This window comes from Babylonia areolata, chromosome 18, assembly GCF_041734735.1.
Source record: "Babylonia areolata isolate BAREFJ2019XMU chromosome 18, ASM4173473v1, whole genome shotgun sequence".
Classification (NCBI taxonomy): domain Eukaryota; kingdom Metazoa; phylum Mollusca; class Gastropoda; order Neogastropoda; family Buccinidae; genus Babylonia; species Babylonia areolata.
The window spans coordinates 52,094,843-52,121,924 of NC_134893.1; the positions used below are offsets into that span (position 1 = coordinate 52,094,843).

Here is a 27,082-nt window from a genome sequence, read left to right on the forward strand (position 1 = left end):
CAGGATGACACAAAAGGACACTGTCCACCTTTAAAGTGAGTACACTGTACACTGATTCCCCTAAGGCCAGTGTAACGCAACGTTTACTGTGTGTAGTGTGTACAATATGCATCAGTTCCCAAATAGCCAGTACAACACAAAGTTTACTATGTCTTCCCCCCCCCCCCCACACACACACACACACACCCTCCCCCCCCCCCCCCCACCCCCCACGCCACCCCCCCTTCCACTCCATTCATGCGCTGTGATTCTCATATTCACTTGTATCTACTGAAAGTTTTTTTTTTCTGTAAGGTTGTTTTCATCATGACATGGGTTATGACACTGGATGATGGGATTTCTGACTTAAACATTTGTATATATACATCATGAAGGGGGTTCAGGCATGAAAGTAAGTCCAAACAATCACATTGACCTGGGAGATCAGAAAAAAAAAAAAAAAAATGTCCACCCTTAACCCACAAGACGCAACTGGGATTCAAACCTGGGATCTTAGGATTGAAAGTCTAGTGCTTTAACCACTCAGCTGTTTAGTCCCTCACTTCATCAGATGACAAACACTGACCCATCACGACAATTCTATTGTCACTCTAGATCAACCAAAAGCTAGCCTTGAAGTAAAATGTGGTCATGCACCAGTTCACTGCAGCTATGTGGCTGCTTAATTCGTACACAGGAGCAGTGCAAACTGGCAGTGACAAGAGAATGCATACTGAAAAGGATTACAGCATGTATGTGCACATGTATTCATGGTTGTTGCTAATGATGTTGTTTTTGATTGTGATTGTGTGTGTGTGTGTGTGTGTGTGTGTGTGTGTGTGTTCCCACATGCATGCACAAATGGGCAATGTGTGTATGGTACTGCACATATGCATGTGTGTATGTCTGTACACACAAAACTCTTCACCTTCATCTGTGATTTTCCGTAAAAAAAAATTTTTCCCCCTGCTTTGATTCTAATGGCTGGTACATGCTTCATCAGTGAAAGTGTAAGACAAAACACTATCCATCCATCTCCATGAAACCCAAACCAATTTCCTTTTGTGGCAGTGATATCACACAGTTAAAACCCACAGTTAAAGCAAGATGAAGCAACTCTGTATCAGCCAGTGCTTTGTAAAACCAGTCAGAGTTTTGTAAAAACCCACCCGACTGGAATTCATTTCATGCATGAAAATGCCAGTGCATTTATTGTTAACTCCTTGTATGCTGAACCATCAGTGGTATTTTGGTCAGTGTGTGCACATCTGAAGAGCAGTAACTATGAGTTGTTTCATTTGTTTATCGTTTTTTTATACTGGAGTTGTTTGTGGCTGTTGTTTGCTTTTGCCTTGTTTGTTGTCGTTTTGTTTGCTCCTTTTTCTTGGACGGAGTGGGGGGTGGGGGGTGGGGGTGGGGGGTTGAAGGGGGCGAAGGGGGCATGATGATGATATGAATACTTATCTTGCGCCTGTCATCAGTCAGAAACCAGGTTCTAAGTGCTATATAAACACAGAGTCAATTGCACAACAGCATACACACACACACACACACACACACACACACACACACACACACACACACGCACGCACACGCACACACACAGATGCATGCATATATATGAGTACACACACATATGCACACAGATGCATGTACACACACACACACACACACACACACACACACACACACACACACACACTGGTCAAAACCGCCCAAGGAGCTTTTAAAGCATGATGCAAGGTACAGCATCAGTAATGTTTTCCAGCATACAAGTGGAGATAGCTGATGCCCCCATCGACCAGTAACTGTACAGGAAGATTCTCTAATCCCAACAAAACAATATTTCTATAAAAACATAAATTAATTAAAAAAAGAAAAAATCATTTCCTCTGAAATACCAGTCTCTTTGCAAAATGACAGAACATATCATAAACCTTCACGGTGTTTTTTTGTTTTGTGTGTGTGTGTGCATGTGTGTGCGTGTGTGCACGCGCGCGCGTGCATGCGCTTAGAGTTGACTTCATCAAGATTTTGCACCTTATAAATATTAGTAGTAGTAGTAGTATTTTTATGTATTTATCTTTTTTTCTTCTTTTTTTTCTTCTGTTTTCACATTTTTTTTTTAAGTTTTGTTATATATATTTTTTTTTCTCTCTCTCAAGGCCTGACTAAGCGCGTTGGGTTATACCGCTGGTCAAGCATCTGCTTTGGCAGATGTGGTGTAGCATATACGGATTTGACTGAACGCAGTGACGCCTCTTTGAGCTACTGATACTGATACTGATCACAGTGTTGGAGGGGTTTGGGGAGCGGGGGGCGGGGTGATGGGGAGTGAGAAGGTCGAAAGGAAATAAACCGCTGGGTCTTTGACAGTTAGGGTCCAATCATGCCACAACCACCCGCCCCACCCCCTGCCTCCCTCCCTTCCCCGCCCCCCCCCCCTCCCAACCGCCTCTCCAGCAACCCCCCAAAAAACAGTCAGAAAGCGGCTGCACTGGTTTATGTGTCTGAGGGCTGTCACCATTCCTCCAGGGTGATGGATGCTGCACCAAACCCCATGCCGTGTTGAAAGCCCGCTTTCAACTTTTCATTCAACAGCAGCCGTTTCGCTCCTTCATTCAAGGCTGGATAGAGGAACCGAACCCGCCCTCTGTAAAACTCACCCACTGACCTTTGATGGCCGGCTCCCTTGAGGGGGTGGGTGTGTGTGTGTGGGGGGGGGGGGGGGGGGTAGCACCAACCCCTGCCTCTCCCTCCTTAAAAAAAAACACAAAAATCCCCACCCCTCCCCTCCCACTGCTTGTGCATTCAGATACCTCCAGCTTCTTCCCCCCACCCCCCCTGCCCCCTCCTGCACTCCCCACACTCCCTGCACCCTCTTAAATCCCTCCCCTATTACCCCACTACCACCACCAATCCATTAAAATAACCTGTCAGTGGGAAAAAAGTTATGACTGTGTTATATTAATGCAGGTGCATGTGGAGTGATGGCCTAGAGGTAACACGTCCGCCTAGGAAGTGAGAGAATCTTAGTGCGCTGGTTCAAATTACGGCTCAGCCGCCAATATTTTCTCCCCCTCCACTAGACCTTGAGTGGTGGTCTGGATGCTAGTCATTCGGATGAGACGATAAACCAAGGTCCCGTGTGCAGCATGCATTTAGCGCACGTAAAAGAACCCACGGCAACAAAAGGGTTGTTCCTGGCAAAATTCTGTCTTAAAACTACACGCAGGAAAAAATTTTAAAAAATGGGTGGCGCTGTAGTGCAGCGACGCTCTCCCTGGGGAGAGCAGCCCGAATTTCACACAGAGAAATCTGATGTGATAAAAAGAAATACAAATACAAATAAATCTGATTTTTCTTAAAAACAAACAAATAAACAAAAAAACAAGCTCAAAGTAATTCAAAAGGCATGATAAAGAAAGCACAATAAAGACAAACTGGTCCACATAATTTATACATCACAAAAGCCGAACATACATGCAAAATGTTCTGTGTCAAAACACAAAACAAACCAAATGGTAAAAGTAAATATATATTGACAATAAATATTTCCCTCGCGCTGGGACTATACGGCGTAGGGGCGCGTCTCCCGGGTGGCTGATGGGGGAGCCCTCCCTTTGGGGGTTGCACCAAATGATATGAAATAAGGTGCCGTGGACCCACATAGTCTAGGAGAAGGACAACTCTGATTTCAAACCCGGGCAGATGGAGTCCGTTAGCCTCAGCAGGCAGTCCTTCCAAGAGAAGGAAAACTCCCAAGAGAAAACCCGGCCAACTGTAAACCGTTACCAGAACAGGAGATCACCGAAGACAGCGCCACAGTGGCCTCTATAAGGGGCTTGATCTAGTCAAAACCGGCTGTGCACGCACTCTACGACACATGGCTACGCAGACACGACAATAAATATTTTATTTTCTCCCTTCCCCTCTGAAACTCCTTCACAACTATGAGCCAAATGTGTGTACTCTCTCAGAATCACAGCATTTATGGGATGAACACATGTTTGACCAAGTGAGATTGAAAAATGTCTTCATCAGCAGGTTTTCTGCACCATTTCCAAATGCAGGGTGACTCCAACCTCAAAGCTTGACACTGTGCCAGGAAAATGCTATGAACTAGACTTCCGGGAAGTTTGTTAATCCATAAACATTGGCAGAACAAGACATATGCATCATTCAAAGTTTTTTTGTTGTTTTATACACACACACACACACACACACACACACACACACACACACACACACACACACACATTTACTTGAGTATAAACAGATACAGAGAGAGACACAGAGAGACAAACAGACAAAAAGAGACACAGAGAGAGACAGCAAATCACACAAAAAATTGTTCAGTGAACCAGATTCCCTTTTTCAGGCTAACAAAATGAAAGAAGAAAAAAAAGGAGGAGAAAAAAAATGCTCAGGATGGTAGAACTAGGAGAAGACTGCAATGCAGAAATGTATAAGCTGCTGCAACCACCGCTCAAACTTTCTACCAGATGCCATGGTATACCAGGTTACAGCTTCTTTCCCTCTGCCAAGTTTTGGCCCATGCTGATGACATGGCATGTCAAACAAAGTCCAGCAATCATGTACACATCACAGTATAAAAAAAAAAATTTTAAACCAAAAAAACCAACAACAACAACAAAAAACAGTTGATGCAAATGCATCTTGCATCCAGTGGCAGAAAAAGACATCTCATTCACACAGGAAATATCAACAAGCACATACGAATCCTTATTCATTCATTCTGTTAGTTAGTTAGCTAGCTAGCTATGTACTTATCTATCTATCTATCTATGTTGTTTTTGTTTGAATCCAGCTGAAAACGAAAAGAAAAAGGTGTGAAGAAGTAGTCTCACTACCTCCCGTCCCACCCACAGCTGTCATTGACGATAGTCTTTACAACCTGAGGGCAGGGGACGGATCTTCTGGGCCACCAATCAAAGATCATTGATCTGATGTGACCTGCCAGAATTAACTCCCCTAGGTTCAACCAGTTTGCCAATAGCTTCACCAACATCAAAGATCTGATCAATACATTCCTGCCACCCACTGAGAAGGAAGCCAATTTTATAGGTCAGGATAACTGTGGAAATAATTCCAATATAATCTCTTCCTTTTCTTGTCTTCCTTCCTTCCTTCCTTGTTTCTTCTCATCTTCTTTTCTTTTATCTTAAAAAAAAAAAAATCCAGGAATGATGATTTCAACTAACTACATAAACATTGTCAGACACGTACATGATTGTTTGTTTCAAGCTTGTGTGCTGTACACGTCATGCACACTGACATGCTCTCTCTCTCTCTCTCTCTCTCTCTCTCTCTCTCTCTCTCTCACACACACACACACACACACACACACACACACACACACACACAATTACAGCCAAGGCTGGCGAAATTTGTTCACAAATGTTTTTCCTCTTGATATGCTCATGTTTATATTTTATTGTGTCTTATAAACTTTAAGGTTTTATGATAATAAAAAAAAATATTCTATTCTATTCACGCACACACACACACACACACACACACTCAATTAAAAAAAAAAAAAAAAAAAAAACACCTGCCACTGATCAAAACACTTTTTAACAACCAGTCACTGAAAGACAAGTCATTGCAAAGAAAAAAAAGGCAAGCCGGCAAGCTGTTACCTTGTCACACAACCTCCCCCAAACACCTCAGACCCATTACATCTTGCAACACCCGAATCAGTGTCACTCACTCAACAGTCTGCTACATTTTCAGTGATTGGGGGAACAGAACCTGTGGTTGAGAAAAAAAAAAAAAAAAAAAAAAAAACACTTCCTTGCTTAGCAAAAGAAGTTCCTGTTTGAACAAAAAATGATAATAATGACTGCTCTTGTTGTTGGGTCAGGATATCAGATCAAAGTGCCAAGTTTAGAGAATACAAAAAATATAAATATAACAGTAAATGCAGTTTGCATATAATTAGGCTTCATTTTTTTTTTTTTTTTTTTTTTGTGCCCATCCCAGAGGTGCAATATTGTTTTAAACAAGATGACTGGAAAGAACTGAATTTTTCCTATTTTTATGCCTAATTTGGTGTCAACTGACAAAGTATTTGCAGAGAAAATGTCAATGTTAAAGTTTACCACGGACAGACACACACACACACACACACACACACACACAGACAACCGAACACCGGGTTAAAACATAGACTCACTTTGTTTACACAAGTGAATCAAAAAAGAAATGAAGGAGCAGTAGTGGGCCTCCTTCAGTCATGGCTGACCATGGACAGAGTATATCCAACCTAATGTCTAACTGGGCTGTCTGCTTGGACCCAGCAGTGTCGCCTGTGACTGTAGAGACCGATGCGAGAGAGACAGTCTCTTTCTCATCGGTCACATGTGTAAGCTGATGCTGGTCTGTTGGCTGCCGTCCCTTTTGTGCGAGCTCGCTTTTCTGCTGCCACAGCTGACAGTTTGTCCTCACTAATCCGTAGCTGATTCTTGAGAGAATGAAGGAGCACAGTTACAGCAAATCATAAAGCCTACAAACAGTACATCACCATATACTTGGTTTGAGCAGTAGTTTAGCGGTAATGCACCCTCCTAAGAAGCAAGTGTCTGCAGGTTCAAGTCCTGTGTATGGACCGGGATTTTTAACCCACATCTCCTCCTTGAGTGGCAGCCTGGAAGCTAGTCTTTCAGATCAGATGATAAACTGAGGTCTTGTGAGCAGCGTGCACTTATTAGAGCATGTAAAAGAACCCATGAAAGATTTGCCCATGGCAAAATTCTGTACAGAAATCCACTTTGATAGTAAAACACATTCACTTGCTGAGACTGAAAAACAAAGAAAAAGAATGGGTGGCACAACACTGTAGCGATATGCTCTCCCCTAAGGCAGCAACTAAATTTGACACAGAAAAATTTGTTACGACAAAAAGCAATACAGTATAATATATATATATAGAAGTCAATCATTTCCGAATGATAGTCAATCGTGTCCAACTATGACTATCAGAACAGCAGAGGAGGCAACTGCTGTCCCAACTACTTGGGTTAGAATTTGATTATAGTGGAGAGAATCTTGCCCAAGTTACATCCCCACTCTCTCAGCTAAGAGGGTTTTAGGAGAGTCGGTGTTGGGATGGTTCCCAAAGGCCAACTAGCCCCCAAGGCTGCAGCACTAAGAGCAAGTGCAATTTTGCCTCCTAGTTTCAGAGTCATAGTCCTTCACAAAAGACTAAGCATGTAAAAGATTTCCCACTGCATTGGAGAAACCATTGATAATACAGTTATCACTTTGCTGACACAATACAATACAATATAATACAACACAATACAATACAACTCAATGCAATTTAATACAACTCAATAAAGTAAAAACAATCAGCACATATGCATATAGGTATGAAGTTGATGAAAAGTCAATATCAAAAACACGCTCTGAGAAGAGAAATCACTGACACACAACAGAAGCTCAGAGAGATGCCTCAGTGTGCTTAACGATAATGACTTTTAAGAATGAAACATCAATCACGGAAGTCCTGGAGGATGCATATGCCTTGGGAAACGTGTCACATCACAACACAACTGAAGAACAAAGCCAATACTTAATTGTGATTATCAAACAAAGACAATGGCAATTTCTGCACCATATCATACATACAAATATATGGAATGCCACAGATAAGTCATACATTTCATTACAATCTGACCCAAAACAAAACAAAACAAAACAAACAAACAAAACAAAAAGACAAAAACAAACGGTTACAACCGAGAAATGTGTCCAAGTCTATGATCAAACTGCAGCTGAGAACTGTATGTAAGCAGAAAAATTTGTGAAAATGTAAGTGGATTAAGAAGTGAAGGGCTGTGACCGCAAACAAGGAACAATGAGAATGTTCAATATGTGGGAAGTCCCATCAACATTTGTGAACAATCCTAATCAACACAACCGTGACAAACTGAACAAACATGTATACTGTGTGTACAATAATACAATAATATATATGTGTAGTTCCAAGTTGTGCAGTGAAATGTTTAATCATGTGTGCACAATCAGCTATTAGAGTGTGGACAAAAATAAAATAAAAAAATAAAAAATTAGTCATGCAGCTCCAATCTTTATTTTCAAACAGCTGGGTGTTTAAAACTCCCTCTCTCTGTCTCTGTCTCTCTCTACTTTCCCCCTTCCTCCCTTCCCTTCTCTCTGTCACACTAAAGGTTTGATGCATACCACACAAAAAATAAATTAATTAAAAAAATTTTTAAAAAATTAAGTACTTGTGCTTACTCCACTACCCTCATGAAAAAAAAAATTGTTTAATTTTTGGTTCATTTCATAAGCATACACACACACACACACACACACACACACACACACACTCACACCAACATGCATGCATGCTTGCACAAACACACACGCATACGAGCACGCACACACACACACACACACACACACACATAAACACACGCACACTTGCACATTCACACACACTCAAACACACACGAACGTGCGCACACACACACACATACACACTGACAATGTAACTGTCACATTTGTTGTCTGATGTCCTTTATCAGATCCCAGTCTCAAACACGACAAACAGGAAGAGCTGAAGAATCATGCAGCAAACCTTCTATGGTGTATACACACACACACACACACACACACACACACACATAGATAGATAAGTAGATATAGATATATATATATAGATAGATAGATATTAAATGAATGACTGTCATGCATTAAAATACAAAATGCTAGACTTTAACTGAAACAACTATTTTTATCCAGAATGGGTCGTTTATAGTTTCTTGAAATGCTTCCACCTTCCTCCTGCAATTTCACTTTCACCTACATCCCACCTCCACTTTTTAATATATATATATATTCTTTTATTTATATACTTCCATGTCTAATATACCACAACAACACACATATAAACAAAGACACCATGCGTTACCTGTGTAAGGTGGCTAAAGATAACACAGTGAAAGAAACCCAGTCACTGCTTCAACGGAAATGAATAACCTGAACAACACACACGCACACACACAAAAGAACAAAAAACACATCGAAGACTACCAGTGATATATACACACCTGCTTCTAAGGATCAGATGCTCACAGTCATATCTGCTGTTCCTTCAATCCAGCCGCACACAATAAACCCAATGATCAAGCAAAAATCAACCTTTGAATCACTTCTACGGTACTTATACATCTACATCTCTGACTGACCACACCTCAAATTTTCTACGAATCTGTCTGCATGCTCTGACACCACCTTCAAATTGAAATGGAGACTGACAGCAAGTAGTGCCCTGAGATTTTTTGTTTTGTTGGGTTTTTGATGATTTTTTTTTTGTTTAGACCTCGTGAATTGCCATCCTCTGACAGTAACTGACCATGGACCATCTTATTTTTCACTTCCACCACAAACTGGGCGGCATGGGCATCTCACAAACAGGCTCTACCAGTCCTTCGCAATCTTCAAAAAACTTAAACAGACTGATGTGTGTGTGTGTGTGTGTGTGTGTGTTGTGTTGTTTGTAGGCCTGCGAAGGCACGCCTCAAAACACGACACAACAACCCTAATCCCTCCCTCCCTCCTCCCCTTCCCCTTCCTGCCCCTATCAAATCACCCCACCCCCCACCCCTCCAGTATCACCCCCCCCCCTCACAAAATATAAATAGGAGGGGAGTGGGACCCAAAAGAAGAAAGTGAGAGAAATAGGGAGTGGGTTGAAGAGATGAACAGCAGAGACGGAAGACGATGGGGGTTTGGGGTGGTGGGGGGGTGGTGGTGGTATGCAGAAACAGATAAACAAACACAGTGATCCACATGAATACCCAGACAGACAGATAAATCCACTGACATGCATATGCAGTCACACACATACACACATGTTATAAAAAAAAAAAAAAAGATAACAAACAACATTGAGTCAACAGCTAACCAGAATATTCAAGCCAAAGCGATAATAATCGCTTGCACAAGAACAAAGCAAAGAGCTCTCTCTCTCTCTCTCTCTCTCTCTCTCTCTCTCTCTCTCTCTCTCTCTCACACACACACACACACACACACACACACACACACACACACATGCAGACAAAGCTGGTATAGAGTTTAAAAAGGCTGACATTTCGCAGCAATAGGTCTGGGGTTTGATCTGCCAAGTTTCAAAGGCCGTTGTCACTGGGGTCAAATACGAACAGGCACAGTTCAGGGCAGAATACGTAACACAGATGAGGAACCATTCAAGCTCATGCACTACACTGTGAGGGGGAGGGGAGGGGGAGCTAGTGGGGGTGCAATATGCAAGAGTTATGAGACAAGGCAAAGTGGTTATTGCTCATGGTGATTTATTGCTGTCCACTATGCATCTTAGGGATTTGCTCTCGGACTTTTTTTTTTTTCTTTCTTTTCATTCGTTATCACTTTCCTGCTTTTTTTCTGATCTGATCCATACTGATGATTTGATTTCTGAGTAAAAGGCAAGCTGCTCTCCAAAGCAGGGCTTCATTTATTAAATCATTCATTGTGAATCAACTGTATTTGATTATCACACATGCGCAGGACTGAATATACATTGAATTGTTACAATCAATGATCCACCAAATGGTAAAAAAAAAAGGCTCATACACACACAAAAGAGATTTGCATGTGAACAAACAGGCACACAGAAGCAGCTGTAAGTACCTTACGACCCACGCACACACACACACACACACACACACACACAGAGAGAGAGACAAACACACACTTTTCAGAAAGTTCACTTGAATGTATTTTTGACAATTTAAAGACATTTTCTGCTACATTAGAAGGCTTGATGTACAGTCCAACTGGACATTTGTTATAGTTGTTTATGTCAGCTTTTTCTAACATTTTACTTACACATCTTTCTTTTTTTTTTTTAACGTTCACACACACACACACACACATGCATGCTTGCACATAAGCACACACACTCACACATTAAATGAAACTGAACACACACACACACACACACACACACACACACACACACACACACACTATCCTACACACACCCTTCTGCCCACACTCCCCCCTTTTTTTCTTTCTTTTTTTTATTTGCTTGTTTTCTTGTCTAACATCACTTTAAGTGGAAAGTTGTAAAACTGAAGACTACAAACACACACAAACACACACACACACACAATTTCATTTCTCTTAGGAATTTCAAATGATACTTTCAAGCCACTTTAAAAAGCAAATTTCACTTGTCAGAATATTTGCACTCACTCCATGACAAAAAGGAGGCGAATCCATCAATTATTGTTTGTCATTATCTGTGTATCTTACGCCCTTTCTGAAAGAGATCAGCATCATGAGGATGGTTTCTTAATCAAAACAGATCAGGAAGACAACGATGATGTTTACTCAAAAAAAGATGGGCATGATGATGATGGCGTTTTAATCAAAATAAGTATGAACTACTGTGAGGTGTGTTCAGTTCTCAAACCCCACCAAGGAGATAATCAATATCAATGAAAGATGTGACTTTACGGTGAACAATGTACATATCGTGGACAGGTCAGAAAGTCCACACTATTATATGGTGTTGTACTTATATATTTCTTCGGGAAGTTCAGCAATATAGTCATTGTCTGATATACATTTCTGCAGGTGTCTGTCTGTCTCTCCCCCCCCCCCCCCCCTCCTCTCGGTCATTCCCCACTTCTCCTTCCCCCACCCCCCACCCCTCTCCTGCCTTCCCCCCAGCCCCCTCCCTCTCTCCCTCTCTCTCTGTTTTTCTCTTTCATTCTCTCTCTATTCTACAGAGCCCATACAGGCCTGTCAAAAGATCATGACTATCGACTGTTCTTCAGCTCACCCAGAAGTCATATACATGTCATGGCCATCCTGTACAACTTGTATACGGTGCACTTTATCCACGTGACATGGACATTTACAGTGTTTCACAACCAAGTATTGTTCTAATGTCAAGTGCCTATGCTTTAGTAACCTGACAATTGAGCATATAATTTTTGACTGTAGCTTGATGAAGCCTTATGTACACGAAAGTGTGTCTTCACAAGTGACTGAGAACGTTGATGTTTTTGACTTTTTGCATTCATTGTCAGTTGTTTCACTTGTCAGTATAACAACTTCTCTTTTACGAAGTCCTTCAAGTAATTTCCTGTAATTGTATTCAGATTTTTTTCTTTTTTTTTCCAAATTTCACCCACATTTCACCCTCATTTGCCCAGTTTCCCCCAACCCTCCATTCATCCACATCTCCCACCCCTTCTAACCAATAATACTCAAATGTATTCATAAATACTTTAACAAAATGTCTTCAATCACCGATATGTGTGATGGGACATTAAACAAAATTCCTCCTCAGAAAGTCCACACTATTATACGGTGTTGTACTTATATATTTCCTCATGAAGTTCAGCAATATAGTCATTGTCTGATATACATTTCTGCAGGTGTCTGTCTGTCTCTCCCTCCCCCTCTCGGTCATTCCCCACTTCTCTTTCCCCCACCCCCCACCCCCCACCCCTCTCCTGCCTTCCCCCTAGTCCCCTCCCTCTCTCTCTCTCTCTCTCTGTTTTTCTCTCTTTCATTCTCTCTCTATTCTACAGAGCCCATACAGGCCTGTCAAAAGATCATGACTATCGACTGTTCTTCAGCTCACCCAGAAGTCATATACATGTCATGGCCATCCTGTACAACTTGTGTACGGTGAACTTTATCCATGTGACATGGACATTTACAGTGTTTCACAACCAAGTATTGTTCTAATGTCAAGTGCCTATGCTTTAGTAACCTGACAATTGAGCATATAATTTTTGACTGTAGGTTGATGAAGCCTTATGTACACGAAAGTGTGTCTTCACAAGTGACTGAGAACGTTGATGTTTTTGACTTTTTGCATTCATTGTCAGTTGTTTCACTTGTCAGTATAACAACTTCTCTTTTACGAAGTCCTTCAAGTAATTTCCTGTAATTGTATTCAGATTTTTTTTTTTTTTTTTTCCAAATTTCACCCACATTTCACCCTCATTTGCCCAGTTTCCCCCAACCCTCCATTCATCCACATCTCCCACCCCTTCTAACTAATAATACTCAAATGTATTCATAAATACTTTAACAAAATGTCTTCAATCACCGATATGTGTGACGGGACATTAAACAAAATTCCTCCTCAGAAAGTCCACACTACTATACGGTGTTGTACTTATATATTTCCTCATGAAGTTCAGCAATATTGCCATTGTCTGATCTACATTTCTGCAGGTGTCTGTCTGTCTCTCCCTCCCCCTCTCGGTCATTCCCCACTTCTCTTTCCCCCACCCCCCACCCCTCTCCTGCCTTCCCCCCAGTCCCCTCCCTCTCTCTCTCTCTGTTTTTCTCTCTTTCATTCTCTCTCTATTCTACAGAGCCCATACAGGCCTGTCAAAAGATCATGACTATCGATTGTTCTTTAACTCACCTGAGACCAATCCCCCAGAAGTCATATACATGTCATGGCCATCCTGTACAACTTGTATACGGTGCACTTTATCCACGTGACATGGACATTTACAGTGTTTCACAAGCACCGAACTTTGCAATGTACTGCCCTTGGTGACACGGGGCAAAGGATCGAGTCAGGCACACAAGGAACTGATCCTCTTTCTCCTCAGTCTTCTTCTTTGTCTTCAGCTGCAACCCTCACTTTCACAGCTACGTACCAATGGGCTTTCACATATTTGATCGTTTTTACCCCACCCCATAGGCAGCCATACTCTGTTATTGGGGGCGTGCATGCAGGCTATGTTCTTGTTTCCATAACCCACCATTGTGGACATGGATTACATGATCTCTAACGTGCACATCTGATCTTCTGCAAACATATACAAAGAATAGGAGGTTCAGGCGTTTGTAGGTCTGTACATCTGTTGACCTGGAATATCAGAAAAATCTCCACCTCTTAGCCTTAAACTGAACTGACGAATCCATGTGAAGGACGGTGAAGGGCAGTCTATTGCAACTTGGGAGAAAGAGCACTGACCATGTGATATTTTGTCAAAGGATCTCCAGTACACAGGTTAATACTGAACTTAATTTGTCTCGTTTGCATTTCCATATTATCACACAGCGGATTTGACCTTCAATACTGATATCACATTAACCTGTATATCATTTTAACAGTTCATTAACTGTTATTCTTTGAAGCTAAGATACACACACACACACACACACACACACACACACACACACACACACACACACACACACACCACAGTCACAACTCTCTGGTCTGTGTCAAATCATAACTCAACAACACTGACACAGTCCTTGGGTAGCCACACTTTCAGTCCAAAACACACACGCTGTGTATGCACCACCTGGTCGCTGCTATCACTGTCAACACTGATGAACACATTCAATACCAAAAAGAAAAACCAAAACAAAAAAAACCAGAAACAAATGAAAGGTGGGAAAAGCATGACACACCATCAAAACAACAGTAAGGGATACTTTCAACTGCACCCCTCCCTCCCTCGTCCCCCCCACAAAAAATAAATAAATAAATAGATAAATAAATAAATAAACCCACATCCACTCCACAAAGTGTTCAAACTCTCACCAAAATACAGCTGTAAACTAAAACAGTTCACCTGTGAGAAACAAACACCCACCATCCGCTCATTCACCCTCATCCACAGTCTCCCCGATTCCCCCTCTCCCTCCTCAACATGGAAGGCAGCTGCTGTTCCCCCAAACAAAACAAAACACGACACAGGTCCCAGCTGTTGATCATGACATGCACACCAACTGTGTGTATTAACTGCTTCCTCCCCCCAGCTCAGCTGTTCACCTCATCAGGCCAATCAATACACACGCACGCTCTCTCTCTCTCTCTTTCCACAACAACCCAGGGAAACCTACAGTGTATGTTCATCATCATCATCATCATCATCATGTTAGTGGCATCTCCTTGAAAAGAGCTCTGTGACATGTTTATGGTCTGTGTTTGTGGTGTTTTCCTCAGCCTTTAGTCTGGGGAATAAAAGAAAAAGTTGTTGGGTTTTTTTTCTATTATATCATCTTGAGGAGGAAATAACAATTACTTTCTGACCTATATTTCCACAGGGATCTTTTCATAACTTTTAGTCCTCAATCACAACTGAACATTAGATAGATGAATAGATAGATAGATAGACAGACAGATCAACAGACAGATAGATAGATAGATGGATAGAGGGACAGACAGATAGATGGATGGATGGGTCGATGTGTGTGTGTGTGTGTGTGCGCGCGCGCATGCGCGCCTGTGTGCGTATGCGTGCGTGCATGTGTGTGTGCATGTGTGTGTGTGTGTGTGTGTGTGTGTGATGTATCATGAAGTGAAGCAAAGTTGTGAAAAATTATAAACTGTTGCTGTAACAAATGAATGTGAATGCAATGCTCAAATCTTTCTCTGCGTTACTACCTTTTAGTACCAGACATGAAAAGACATCACCGCAGTGTACATTTTATGATTTATTTGCATGGCAAAAAAAAAAAAAAAAATGCCCTCCACCTTACAAAACATATATTCACCAGCTTCAAAACCAATCTTTTCTACAACTCGAGGCCACTAGTGTAGTGAACTGAGCTGAAGAAGAGGATGCAGACAATCGATGAAATAAATACCACCCACCAGTGCAGTTCAAACAAGGCTTGACAGGAGGGGGATAAGCAGGCAGAGGGAGACAGAGAAAATACACATGTATGCTTGTATGCCCCCCCACCCCCACCCCACCCCTCACACACAAAATATGCACGCACGCACGCACGCATGCACGCACACACACACAGTGATGTACAGTTCACAACAAAACAGAAATGGGCAGGAAAAGTACTGAGGATTTAAACAAAAAAACCCAAAAAAAACAAGCATCTACACATTTCATAATTCCAACTTATCAATTCAAACAACCTTGCCTATCACTAGTGAACGTTTACTCTGATCCACAGAAATCAGAAAAACAATGTTCTCTCAAAAGCTCAAAACCGGGTTTCTTAGACTGATGATAAAAGTCGCTATGTTTTGGTTTGGTTTTTTTTTATCATAAGGCAATGTAGAGGCATCACGACATAGTCCAGTGTGATATTGAATTTAGCAGCTATACCAACATATAATATTCCCACCCAGTTTTATGTTGTAAAATGATAACTCTGAAAAAGATATGAGTTTTCTCACACAACTAAGAGATCAACCTCAGCTACTTCACAAAACCTCTCTCTCTCTCTCTCTCTCTCTCACTCTGTCTCTCTCACACACACACAAACATACACTTGTACTCACACAAAAGCGCACACATGAGCACACGCATATACATGCATGCACCCAAGCGCACACACAGACAGGCATGTACACGCACAGACATAATCCGGTGAAGGCACACACACACATTATCAAACAACACACAGATACAGATACACAGGCATGCATACTCACGTACGAGCAAGCTCCCAATCGCATGTATGGGAATGTACGCTCACATCATTTTTATTCTACCCTTCTTTTCCAAATTTGTATTTGTATTTTGTATTCCTTTTTTATCACAACAGATTTCTCTGTGTGAAATTCGGGCTGCTCTCCCCAGGGAGAGCGCGTCGCTACACTACAGCGCCACCCTTTTTTTTTTGTATTTTTTCCTGCGTGCAGTTTTATTTGTTTTTCCTGTCGAAGTGGATTTTTCTACAGAATTTTGCCAGGAACAACCCTTTTGTTGCCGTGGGTTCTTTTACGTGCGCTAAGTGCATGATGCACATGGGACCTCGGTTTATCGTGTCATCCGAATGACTAGCGTCCAGACCACCACTCAAGGTCTAGTGGAGGGGGAGAAAATATCGGCGGCTGAGCCGTGATTCGAACCAGCGCCCTCAGATTCTCTCGCTTCCTAGGCGGACGCGTTACCTCTAGGCCATCACTCCACTCCACTCCACTCTTGACATGTGCTGAAGCGTACATGGAGCAGTGCACATTTTGTTTTATTCTCTCTTTCTCTCTCTCTCACCCCCCCCCCCCCCCCAACCCCTCGCCCCATCCCCCATCGATATGTGTACTATGTTTTGTACATGTACGTGTGATTTTTATAATGCTGCTGCTGTGAATGTTTTTTGGTTTAAACTTTTTTTTGTATTATTTCTTTTTCCCCCTTCAAATTTCTTTGCCGACTGGGTCAGATGTAAACAATACATAATGTGTTTATTATTCCTTTACCCTCTTAATATAAAACTTTCTCTTTTTTTTTTTCATTCATTCACTAATACTCTCTCTCTCTCTCTCTCTCTCATCTGCTAGTAGTAAATATCTAGCAATATTTCTGTATAAATCTCTCAAATGGATAAGAGATATTACATATACACTACATTATTAATGCATTCATACCTCAAGAATGTAGTATTTGCTTTTCTACAGACAAAAGGGTTGATTGATTACTGTACTTTGTTTACAACCCTTCAGTAGGGGCTATGGCCTATCTGAATAAATTATCTGGTCTGGTCTGGTCTGGTCTTTCTCTCCCATCTCTCTCAATTATTCTAAACATTCTTCACCAAAACTCTGAATCCAGAGCTCTCTCTCTCTCTCTGTTTATCTCTTAACTCTCTCCATACGAACGGCGACGTTAACAGCGTTTCATCCCAATTACTATCATCAAAACATCGCAAGCGGAACGCACTTATACCGAAGAGGTGAATGTTGACAAAGAATACCACAGTTCTGACGACGGAAGCTAAAGGTTGGGTCATTGAGACACCCACTGGACATCCGAGGGGTCTGTGTTGAGGAGAAGAGAGGACTGGCCGTACTGAGTGAGTTAAGACACTTCTTGTATGCTTGTCCACTATATTCAAAGCTGAGAAATAGATTATTTAACAGCGGAATCAATGTTCCATTAAAAAGATTATTGGATGGTGAATGCAAACAGTTGTCCATGTGAGTATCAAAGTTTATTTTCCATTCTATGAGGCAGAGGCAGACATTTCTAGAAACTAACACGACAAAGAAAACAATGTGACATGGAGCAAGCAGAAAAAAAAAATGTTTACTATGGGTCATGACAGTTAAATACTATTATTTCATGATGTTCTTGTGTAACACTGTATTTCCCTTTTATGGGACTTCTTTATTTAGCTATTCAGTTATTTCACTCCCTGCCCCCCCACCCCCCCACACACACACACACCCTCCCTCAACTCCCCCCCCCCTCCCCCCTTGACTGTCTACGTGCCCTTGGCTGAAAAACATAAAAACTTTTCCTTTCTCTTTATCTTTTCCTCTCCCTTCTCCCTCTCACTGCTTCTTACCTTGTCTTCCACATCCTCGACATGCGCTGAATGGTGCGCGAGGCGGCCCGAGCCTTGAGGTACTTGCTGCGGGCCAGGAAGGTGCGGGTTCGGGTCTGGATGCAGATGGCCGCCTCTCTCTGTATGGTGCGGGAGGCCTCGTCCATGTGGACCTCGAAACTCTCCTTCATGAAGACCTGTGTGACACGACGTCCGCTGTGTGCTGTCAGTTTTGAAACAACTTGTGTGTGTGTGTGTGTGTGTGGTATGCGAGTGTGTGTGAATGTGTGTGTGTGTGTGTGTGTGAATGTGTGTGTGTGTGTGTGTGTGTGTGTGTGTGTGTGTGTGTGTGTGTGTGTGTGTGTGTGTGTGTGTGTGTGTGGTGTGTGGTATGTGAGTGAGTGTGTGTGTGTGTGTGTGTGTGTGTGTGTGTGTGTATGAGTGTGTGTGAATGTGTGTGTGTGTGTGTGTGTGTGTGTGTGCGCGCGTGTGTGTGTGTGTGTATATGTGTGTGTGTGTGTGTGTGTGTGTGCCTGCGCGTGTGTGTGGTGTGTGTATGTGTATGTGTGTATGTGTGTATGTGTGTGTGTGTGTGTCTGTGCGCGTGCATGCATGCATAGATTCGTGGGTGGGCATATGGGAAGCCACAGAGGGGGCATGCGTATGTTTGCATGTGTGTGCTGTGCATATGAGTGTGTGCTGGCATGTGTGTCAGCTTGTCTGTGGACACCGATTCACTTCCTCAAAATGACTGAACGGCTCAAGTTAATTTTTTTTTTTTTTTTTAAAGCATTGAAAGCAGAAAATCCAAACATTACACTCACAATGTTCTAAGACAATCATCCACCTATCCATTAAACACCAACCCACCCACTCAGCCTCAACGAAAGTACCCACCCATCATTCTCCCAACATGGCATGAGCCGCGATTTGGGTATATATATATATGTGTCAGGTACCTGCTCCCGTTCTTTTGTTTCCAGATATTTTCAGATATGGTGAAGCATATAATGGATTAGTACAGCTGGGCCCACAGCAAAGTGAGAGCTGTATGATCAATGGCTTCCCCACTGCAATGGGAAATCATTTACAGCTTGAGTCTTTTGTCAAGGACTATGACTCTCAAACAAGGGGGCAAGATTGCACTGGCTCTCAGTGCTGCAGACTTGGGGGGCTAGTTGGCCTTTGGGAACCATTCCAGCGCCGACTGTCCTAAAAATCCTCTTGGCCCAGAGAGTGAGGATGTAGTAAACTTGGGCAAGACACTTTCCACTACAATCAAATTCTAGCCCGTATAGTCCGGTCAGCAGTTGCCTCCTCCGCTGTTCTGATGGCCACAGTCGGACACGACTGACTACCACAAATATATATATATATATATATATATATATATATATATATATATATATATATTTGTATTTCTTTTTATCACAACAGATTTCTCTGTGTGAAATTTGGGCAGCTCTCCCCAGGGAGAGTGCGTCGCTACACTACAACGCCACCCTTTTTTCCTTTTTTTTTTCCCTGCATTCAGTTTTATTTGTTTTTCCTATCGATGTGGATTTTTCTACTCAATTTTGCCAGGGACAACCCTTTTGTTGCCGTGGGTTCTTTTACATGCGCTAAGTGCATGCTGCACACGGGACCTTGGTTTATCGTCTCATCCGAATGACTAGCGTCCAGACCACCACTCAAGGTCTAGTGGAGGGGGAGAAAATATCGGCGGCTGAACCGTGATTCGAACCAGCGCGCTCAGATTCTCTCGCTTCCTAGGTGGACGCGTTACCTCTAGGCCATCACTCCACTAGTATATATATATACACATGGATTAGTCAACATGCTTTGATGCCACCTTGAAACTGAAACACTTCCACTCTTCCCACTGGAAGGATGCAGTCACCCATCCCTGCCAGTGTGTGATGCATTCTCATTCTCATCTCTCTCTCTCTCTCTCTCTCTCTCTCTCTCTCTCACCTTGGTGGCCCCGATCTGGTACTGGTCCTTGAAGGCCGGGCCCTGTGTGGCCAAGATCATGGAGCTGACCTCTGTGGGCAGCTGGTTCTGCCGGATCACCTGCCCTCGCAGCAGGCACCGGTACCTGATGATGACACAAACACAACGCCATGATCACTGAAAGAACACCGGTATCTGATGACACAAACACAACCGCAATCACTGAGTGAACACCAGCGTCTGATTACCAAAAACACACAATGCAGTCACCGAACAAAGGGGAAAAGAGGTATCTGATGACCCAAACACAACACAATCACTGAACAAAGAGGAAAAGAGGTATCTGATGATCCAAGCACAACACGATCACTGAATGAACACCAGTATCTGATGACCCATACACAACAGTCACTGAACAAAGGAGAACAGAGGTATCTGATGACCCATACACAACAGTCACTGAACAAAGGAGAACAGAGGTATCTGATGACCTAAACACAACACAATCATTGAACAAAGGGGAAAACATGTATCTGATAACACAAACACAACACAAAGTTATACCCCCATCCACCTCTGGTTATACCCCCTAAGCTATACCCCCACCCACCTCTTGTCATACCCCCCTAAGTTATACCCCCACCCACCTCTAGTTATACCCCTCCAAAGTTATACCCCACCCACCTCTTATTATACCCCCCTAAGTTATACCCCCACCCACCTCTTGTTATACCCCCCAAAGTTATACCCCCACCCACCTCTTGTTATACCCCCCAAAGTTATACCCCCACCCACCTCTTGTTATACCCCCCTAAGCTACACCCCCACCCACCTCTAGTTATATCCCCAAAAGTTATACCCCACCCACCTCTAGTTATACACCCCTAAGTTATACCCCCACCCAACTTTCGTTATACCCCCACCCACCTCTAGTTATACCCTCCTAAGTCATACCCCCACCTCTAGTTATACCCCCTAAGTTATACACCCACCCACCTCTGGTTATACCCTCCTAAGTTATACCCCCACCCACCTGTAGTTATACCCCCCTAAGCTATACCCCCACCCACCTCTAGTTATACCCCCTAAGTTATACACCCACCCACCTCTGGTTATACCCTCCTAAGTTATACCCCCACCCACCTGTAGTTATACCCCCCTAAGCTATACCCCCACCCACCTCTAGTTATACCCCCACCCACCTCTAGTTATACCCTCCTAAGTCATACCCCCCACCTCTAGTTATACCCCCACCCACCTCTAGTTATACCCCCTAAGTTATACCCCCACCCACCTCTAGTTATACCCTCCTAAGTCATACCCCCACCCACCTCTAGTTATACCCCCACAGCTATACCCCCACCCACCTCTAGTAATACCCCCCTAAGTTATACCCCCACCCACCTCTAGTAATACCCCCCTAAGTTATACCCCCACCCACCTCTAGTAATACCCCCCTAAGTCATACCCCCACCCACCTCTAGTAATACCCTCCTAAGTCATACCCCCACCCACCTCTAGTAATACCCCCTAAGTTATACCCCCACCCACCTCTAGTTATACCCCCTAAGCTATACCCCCACCCACCTCTAGTAATACCCCCCTAAGTCATACCCCCACCCACCTCTAGTAATACCCCCCTAAGTTATACCCCCACCCACCTCTAGTAATACCCCCTGAGCTATACCCCCACTCACCTCTAGTTATACCCCCCCTAAGTTATACCCCCACCCACCTCTAGTAATACCCCCTAAGTTATACCCCTCACCCACCTCTAGTTAAATCCCCCGAAGTTATACCCCCACCACCTCTAGTTATACCCCCCCTAAGTTATACCCCTAACCCACCTCTAGTTATGCCCTCTAAGTTATACCCCCCACCCACTTCTAGTTATACCCCTCCTAAGTTATACCCCCACCCAACTCTAGTTATAACCCCATAAGTCATACCCCTAACCCAACTCTGGTTATACTCTCCTAAGCTATCCTCCCACCCACCTCTGTATGAAGACGGGGAACTTGATGCGGACAGGGTACCCCATCCTGCGGATGCGGATGGTCTCCAGCATGCCCGTGTAGCGGAGCTGGTCCATCACCACCTCGTCCTCAAACAGCATGGCTTTCTTTTGCGTGTTGGGCTTCACGCACCGCACAAAGTAGGGGTGACACCTGCACCGCCACACACAACAACAACAGCATGTTTGTTTGTCCATTGTTTGGTGCAAAACCAGTTTTCCTGACCAATATACCCACCACAAGTGTCCTTATCCAAGTCGGGGGTGACACCTGCACCACACACAACGGCATGTCTGTAGTTGATTTCGTGCGAAAATTTCCTGACCAATACCTTCAAGTGGTAAGAGGCAGACTTAAAGAATCTTGGTAAAAGTCAACTCACGTGGGAGAAAAGAGGAAAAACATAACACAAGCGTCTCTGTCTCTCGGCCTGGCTGATGCCAGGATGTGTTGTTTTGTAAGATTTTCTGTACATGAGGGGATGGGGGGGGTGGGGGGGGGGGTGGAATGTATGGACAATAAACCAGTCTGGAGGCTGGCAGTATTGAGTACTAGTGCCTTGTCAATTAGTCCCTTACCTAATTGGACACCGACAGTAGATTTCAGGGAACAAAAGGATGAGAAAGAAAAGAAAAAATGCAGTGCCCCATGCACTGTGCATATGCAACTGAGGCCCACACAACAAAAGAAGAAAAAAAAAAAGGGGGGGGGGGAGAAAGAGAGGGTGTTCTGTTTAGATTTTGTGTTTCATCAGAGGAGGGGTGAGTGTGTATGTGTGTGGAAGGTGGGTGGGGGGGTTGTGTGAGAGAGAGAGATAGAGAGAGAGAGGGAGAGAGAGAGTGTATGTGTGTGTGTGTGTGTGTGTGTGTGTGTGTGTGTGTGTGTGTGTGTGTGTGTGTGTGTGTGTGTGTGTGTGTGTGTGTGTGTGTGTGTGTGTGTGTGTTTATGTGTGGGTGTATGTTTATGTGTGGATGTGTCTATGTGTATATGTAACCACACAACGCACATGAGTGTGTGTGTGTGTGTGTGTGTGTGTGTGTGTGTGTGTGTGTGTGAGTGTGTGGTGTGTGTTTCCTCTCCACTTCATAAATGGAAAAAAAAACCCCGACTACCATACATATCTAACTGTATCGACTTTCCATGGCACTGGTCCTCTCACCTGGACATGGTATCAATGAGGGACAGCAGTGACTCATTGAAGCTGGCAGCCACGGTAGGGGTGCGAGGTTTGAGCGTCACATAGCGCCCTGTCGTCTTGCTCAGTGTCTTGGTGATCTGACGGTCTCGCAGGTCACTGAACATCTGAGCGATGATCTGGAAACAAGGAGATGTCTTCCACCATTAGCACTGCGCATTACCTGAATACATAGTTTACACGGTGAAAAAAAAAAAACCATGGGGGAAAAAGTAAATACTCAGAAAATCAGTCACTCTGCTGCAGATGTCTCCCATGATTAGCACTGTGCATAATGGGGATATGTGAGAGAACACTGAACACTGAACACTGAACACTTTAATGTCAATAGCTTTACAGCCCTAATGACATGGGGGTTCATAATACAAATAACAACATGCATCAATAGTAATAATATTGATGAAAACCAAAACCAAAACGAAATCAATCAATCTGTGCAACAAAGTGCAGTTCGACCATCCATTCAAAGTAATGGCATGTAGTGAGAAATAAAAACAAAAACATATATAAATGTATAACATAAATATTTTCCATATGAGAGTGACAACACAGATTTCACTTTTCACAATGAGCAACACCTGATACTATTTTATTATTGTTGAGTTTTTTTTCGTCGCATGTTATTCGCTTCTGCAATATATTTTGCAAGTGACTGTAGTGAAGTTTCCTGATTTAAATTAAGCACTCCAAAAATATCTTCATACTTTGCTGAATTTGTTTTAAATACAACACATTTTTCTCGAATATCGTCATAAGCTTTACAACTAAACAAAAAATGTAACTCATCCTCCCTTGAATGACCGCACATCGGACAAGGGGAGAGTAACGAGGGCTCAGTCTGAAACCACTTTTCATAAGCATTCAAACCAATCGTTCTCGTTCTAAATCTGGCGAGACTTGTTCGGTGCCACTTGTTTGTCACGACTGTGATATATTTTTCTGTTTGAAATATACTTTTAAAACTATAAAACCATCTATATTTCTCAGTGCTTTCCATTTTACAGTGCCAATTCTGTTTATATGAAGCAATTAGCCTATCTTTGAATTCTGAAACAAATCCTTCTACACATCCAACTCCCTGACACATCCACACAATCCCAAATCCATTTACAGTTAATGTCTTCTTTACAAAATATACCCAGTTTTCCTTCCCTCTCTCATGTTCATTTACTAACATTTCATACGCCTGCTTACATAATCTCGATGTGGGTAGCCTTATTAATTTTAACCAATATTTTATACATTTCACACATGATTTAATGTATAATGGGTATCTACCACTTTCTCCATATAATACAGTATTTGAAGCATGTAATGGAACATTTAAAAAACGTTTAATAGCTAATGTATGTACTTTTTCTAAATCTTTGTTATCAGAAAGTCCCCAAATTTCGGCACTGTATGTTATCATTGGTTCTATTTGAGTATCAAAAAGTTTCCAAAATATATATGAATCTATCGAGCCTAACTTACGTAAACACCTTAAGATTTCTATAACCCCCTTCTTCCCCTTTCTACAAATTTCTGCTACTGTCCTTGTCAAACTCAGCTTAGTTGTAAAAATCATACCAAGATACTTATAAGCATTAGTTACCTTCACTTCATCAGTTCCATAGTGCCATTTTTCATATCTAGATAAGTAACCACCTTTTCTAAACACAACTACATTTGTTTTCTCAAGATTAACTTTTAAAAATAATCTATCTGCTTCTTGCTTTAATATGTTCAGCTGATTTTGAAGTCCTATGGCCGTGTCAGACAAAAGAATTACATCATCTGCAAATAACATGAGAAACAGTTCAACAGCCCCAGGGATCATTTGAATCCCATGTCTTCCTTTTTTCGTTATCTCTCCTGCCAGTTCATTAATAAAGAACGAAAACATCATAGGGCTCAACAGACATCCTTGTTTTACGCCACGTGGGCAATCAAATACATCTGAATATACACCCTTCTCACGTACACACGCTAAAACTGCATCATATACACCACGCAGTGCCATATAAAGCTTACCATCAACACCAGTTTTACGTAACACATTCCATAAACTATTTCGATTCACAGAGTCGAAGGCCTTCTGAAAATCTACAAAAGCAACATACAATTTTCTATTTTTTAATAAATGTGTTTGTACAATTGCATACAATGTGATAATGTGAGCTACACAGTGAAAATAAAAAGTGGAAGACAAAAAAAAAAAAGAGATATACTCAGAAAATCAGTCACTATGTTGCACACTTCCTTTCTGGTGAGTATTTGTCAACACTTCTTCTTCGTCGTTATTTTTTTGTGGACTGCAACTCCCACATTCACTTGTGGGGAAGAGTGGGCTTTTATGTGTATAACTGTTTTTTACCCCAGCATGTAGGAAGCCATAGTCCGTTTTTGCAGGGTGCCTGCTGGGTATACTATTGTTTCCATAAACCACCAAATGCTGACATGAATTACAAGATCTTTAACGTGCACATTTCATGTTCTCTGTGTGTATACACATGGAAGGAGGTTTGGGCTCAAGCAGGTCTGCACGTAATGTGACCTGGGAGATCGGAAAAAATCATTGCCCTTAACCCACCATGTGTGCTAAAAAGGAGGAGTTTGTATTATACTCTATGTTTGGTGATACATATACTTACCATGTCAAACTGATGCAAACTAGGCTTATTGGTTTGTTCTGCTTGGCCAAATTTCGCGCAGCTAACAGTGAAAAGACGACCCATCTTTCCCGGTCCACTCTTAGCCAATCAAAAGCCTCTAAAAGCTACAAGCACTGAATCATTCCTTTGGCCAAGGCTTTTGATGCCATCTTGTCAGGTTTACGCTCAGTCTCATCTTACGCTTTTTTTTTTTTTTTTTTGGCTATGAAGCGTGTTCATTTGGACTTATTTTGCTGCATGTGGCTTGATTTTATTGTATTTCTACCTTTGGTGTACTGGATTTGACTCTGCCCCCTCTACTTTTTTCTCTACCACCCGAAATCAAACTTGGGAAACTCAGGCAATAATGCAGCGCTCTAATCACCTGGCCACCGCACCTGTCATTTACTGATGCTGACAGTCCTGTCCTCAGCAGCTGTGAAAGGTTCCAGGTATTCCAGAGTCATAACTAGGGCTGCTCTGATACATACGTCTTTCAGTGCTTATTTTTCAAATAGTGATGATGTATGTACTTGTGTGATAATAATAATAATAATAGAATAGAATAGAATATGTCTTTATTACCAAGTGTACCGAGGTCACAAGGAATATTGTAGGGGGGGTGGGGGGGGGATAGTACATAACAAGATACGAACATAACTGAAAATCATACACAAACACAGATACAGTAGAAAAATTAGGATACATACAAGTGCATATCAATTTATTTTCAGTCTAATATCATCATCTTAGATGAGTTTCAGTTTCAGTTTCAGTAGCTCAAGGAGGTGTCACTGCGTTTGGACAAATCCATATACGCTACACCACATCTGCCAAGCAGATGCCTGACCCAACGTGCTTAGGCCTTGAGAAAAACAAGAAAAAAAAGAGTGAATAAATAATAGATAATTACATAAAAAAGAAATACTACTAGTAATAATAATATGTATAAGGCGCAAAAACTTGATGAAGTCAACTATAAGCGTACATAAATAATTTTTTTTTTTAAA

General features: G+C 42.3%; 1 protein-coding gene across 4 annotated transcripts in view; it reads right to left on the bottom strand.

Annotated features, from left to right (window-relative positions):
* The window catches only part of LOC143292884 (unconventional myosin-XV-like), a 237,777-nt gene that overhangs the window by 79,130 nt on the left and 131,565 nt on the right, over positions 1 to 27,082 (bottom strand). For all 4 annotated transcript variants that reach the window (XM_076603546.1, XM_076603547.1, XM_076603548.1 and 1 more), the window contains exons 17-20: positions 23,404 to 23,558; positions 22,227 to 22,397; positions 20,251 to 20,374; positions 18,298 to 18,473 (exon numbers count right to left, since the gene is read on the bottom strand). In XM_076603546.1, the coding sequence (XP_076459661.1) occupies positions 18,298 to 18,473; positions 20,251 to 20,374; positions 22,227 to 22,397; positions 23,404 to 23,558 (626 nt within the window). The remainder of the gene's footprint in view (positions 1 to 18,297; positions 18,474 to 20,250; positions 20,375 to 22,226; positions 22,398 to 23,403; positions 23,559 to 27,082) is intronic.